A 3,193-nucleotide genomic window follows, 5' to 3' on the forward strand; every position below is an offset into this window, starting at 1 on the left:
GGGGGTGGAGGTGGTGGAGGGGGGGGAGAGGCTTCCTCGGCCGAGCGTCCCGCTGACGTGGGCTGTTCTCCTTGTTCGCAGGCATGAGCCATGAGTCAAAGTCACCTTCCCTAGGAATGCTCTCCACCGCCACGCGCACCACGGCCACCGTCAGCCCCCTCACCCCCTCGCCGCTCAACGGCTCCCTCGTCCCCAATGGCAGTCCCGCCGCCAACAGCACTTTGTCCGTCCAGGCTGCACCTTCGTCGAGCTTCGCCGCCGCCCTCCGCAAGCTCGCCAAGCAGGCCGAGGAGCCCCGAGGTAAGGCCGCCCGGCCGCCGAGATCCCGGCACGCCGAGCCGCGGCGCCCGCGGGCTGCCGGGGCTCGCCGGCTCCCCGGCTGCAAAGCCGGCGCAGGGCGTGCATATACATATATATATATATATATATGTTTTTTTTCCTTTCCTCGCGCGCTCTCCCCGCCGTTTCACCGGCTAACGTCCTTCCCCGGCTTCGTGTCTCGGGGGCGCAGCTYGGAAATTCGGTTCAGCCGGCGCAGTCCGAATGCCCCGAGCGAAAGCCCCGGCAGAGCGCGGGCTGCAGAAGCCCGTCCTCCCCTCCTGCTCGCCCCTTCCCTGCCGCCCRGCTCGGCTCCCCGGCCTCGCTCTTCAACCGGCGATTTAACGGGAGCCGCGCGGAGCGGAGCGCGTGGGTGCCAGCGGGCGCAGAGCTCGCTCCCGGCCCCGGTCCCAGCCGGAGGCCGGGTCTGGGGGCTTTCCCCCCGGCTTTGCGGTGCGCTTCGCCCGCGCGGACCGCTCCGGGGGAAGGACGGAGGCGTTGCTCCCGCCCGCTTCCCGGCATTGCCCGGAGCTTCCCGGGAGAAATCCCGCGGGCTGGACCCGGCTCTGCCTCCCTCCGCGCGCCGGGGCGGAGGAAGGCACAAAGAAACCCCCGACGCCGCGATGGGGGGCTTCAGCCGCACACCCTGCCCAGGTCTGTCCGTAGGCGATTCTGGATATACATGCATGGYTTTTTTGGGACATCCTTTTTTTCCCCCTGCCTCCTTCAGGGTCTCAGCTGTTAATTACATTTGCCTGTCAGCCTCGGCTGCTAATCTGCTCTCGCTGAGCGGGAAGCGGGAGGTCAGGAAACAAAGGTGACACGGCTGCGCTGCGCCTCCCGTCGCCTCCGATCCAGATTAGTTTCATTGACTAACTCCTGGCTGAATACCGCCAGTTAATTATAACGATCGCAGACCCGCCCGTTTAACGCCGCGCAGCCAAATTAAGGTTCTGAAGTAAGGCTTCAGCTTCATTAATTGCCCGGCTCGTTGCGAGGGTATCGATCTGCTAACGCCGTCGGCTCGGGGCGGCTCGGGCTGCAGATTGCGCCCGGCGAAGCGCCTCGGCACCGCCGGGAGGGCTCCGACCCGGCTCGGTCCGCGTGCCGGGATGGGTCGCGGCGCTCGCTGACGGCCCGACGTCTCCCTCTTCCCAGGGTCGTCCTCGATAAGCAGCGAGTCGTCGCCGGTCTCGTCGCCGGCCACGAACCACAGCTCGCCGGCCAGCACGCCCAAGCGCGGCCCCATGGGCCCCATCATCGTGCCGCCGGCGGGGCACAGCGTGCCCAGCACGCCGCCCGTCGTCACCATCGCCCCCACCAAGACGGTCAACGGCGTCTGGAGGAGCGAGGGCAGGCAGGTGAGGCCCGCCGGGACGCGGGGCGCAGCGGGGGCCGCTGGCGCCCGGCTCCTCGCACCCCCGCGTTCCCGGGCTGCCGTCCGGAGGGGCCGAGCCGAGCGGGCCGGGAGGCAGCTTGCTAATTAAGAAGCATCGTTAGTGGTTCTCCTCCGCTTGCATGTTACGAGCAGATTCCCGGAGGGATTATGCCACTTGGAAAGACTAATTAAACCACAAAGCGGAGAGGGGGAGGGAGGGGATGAAAGGCACCGCGGAAAAAGGGGGGAGGGGGGGCGAATGCAATGCCTGGGTGCCCGGCGGCGCGGGCGCCCCCGGCGCGGGGTGTCTCCGGGCCCCCCCGGCGCCTCGGCCTCCTCTGCCGGAGCGACCCGCGCGCGGCAGGGGTTAAGCAAGCAGGTTTTGCTGTCTGGCAGAGCCTCCGGGACGGGTGGTAGAGCCCCCCGTGCGCGGCGGCGGCGGCGGGGGGAGCGCGCACGGCCCTCGCCGCGGTGCAACGAAAGGACACGGTGCCTTTGAAAGGACACGGTGAAATGAAGAATAGTCCGTTTTAAGCCTAATAGGGCATGCCTTGCCTTCCGGCTGCTGGAGATCGTCCCCTAATTGCCCGCAGCGACAGCTCCTCCCTCGCCCCCCCCCCAGCCCCGCGGCTTCGCCGGTGCGGCGGTCGGCCCCTCGCGCGGGGTCCGGCCCCTCCTCGCGGATCCCGGCGTGACGGATGGCATCTCGCCGCCTGGCGGGCTGACGCCGGCCTTTCCGTGGGGGGGGCTCGCTGCAAGCTCCGTGGGCGTCTGCATCCTCCCCGGGTGATTAATAGCGCCGGAGAGCAAAGCTGCCCGTGAATCTCCAGGCAGGTGAACCGCGGGCCTGCTGCCGGCCTTTCCCGCGCCCGCCCGGGCGAGGACGGGTGCTCCGGCCGTCCGGAGGGCASCGAGGACGCGAGCGCTTCCCGGCGCCAGGGCGGAGAAACCCGCTGCGTGTCTGACTGCAAAGCCRCAGCCCCTGCTTTTGCCTCCTTTGGACGTTTCGCGATGCTCTTTGGCCCGAATCTGGCGGAGATGCTCGGGGGACGGGGGGGTTGGAAAAACCTGCCGTTCAGCTCGGGGCGCTCGCGGTAGCCTGCGCCGGGGGGCTGCGGGTCCGCGCCGTGCCCTAACGCCCCGCTCTGCCTTCGCCCTTGCAGCAGGACGCGGGCTCGAGAGGCGGCGGCAGCAGCAGCGGCCGCGAGCGCCTCATCTCGGAGCCGCCGCTGCCGCAGGAGAAGGCCGGGGGCCCCGCGGTGCCCGCGCACCTCCTGGGCACGCCGTACTCCTTCGGGCTGCCCCCCAGCTCCGTGGTGCCGGACTCCCGCTTCCCGCCGCTCAAGTGAGTCTGCCAGGAGCCGGGCCGGGCTTTTCCACCGGGCGCCGTGCGCAGTCCCCTGCCCTCGCCGCGGCATCCCCGCAGCGCCGGGCACCGTGCGCGGGATGCTCCCCCGCGGGGACGCGCGCGGTCCCCCGCCCTCGCCGCGGCATCCC

General features: G+C 69.9%; 1 protein-coding gene across 1 annotated transcript in view; it reads left to right on the top strand.

Annotated features, from left to right (window-relative positions):
• The first annotated feature begins 42 nt into the window (after nt 1-42).
• Nucleotides 43-3,193, top strand: part of GSE1 (Gse1 coiled-coil protein) — a 12,406-nt gene continuing 9,255 nt past the window's right edge. Inside the window, exons 1-3 of the mRNA XM_085315911.1 lie at nt 43-300; nt 1,477-1,679; nt 2,860-3,041. Coding sequence (XP_085172037.1) covers nt 84-300; nt 1,477-1,679; nt 2,860-3,041 — 602 coding nt within the window. The 5' untranslated portion in view covers nt 43-83. The remainder of the gene's footprint in view (nt 301-1,476; nt 1,680-2,859; nt 3,042-3,193) is intronic.

The sequence above is a fragment of the Rhea americana genome, unplaced genomic scaffold, assembly GCF_003343005.1.
Source record: "Rhea americana isolate MKP2758 unplaced genomic scaffold, rheAme1 scaffold_441, whole genome shotgun sequence".
Classification (NCBI taxonomy): Eukaryota; Metazoa; Chordata; class Aves; order Rheiformes; family Rheidae; genus Rhea; species Rhea americana.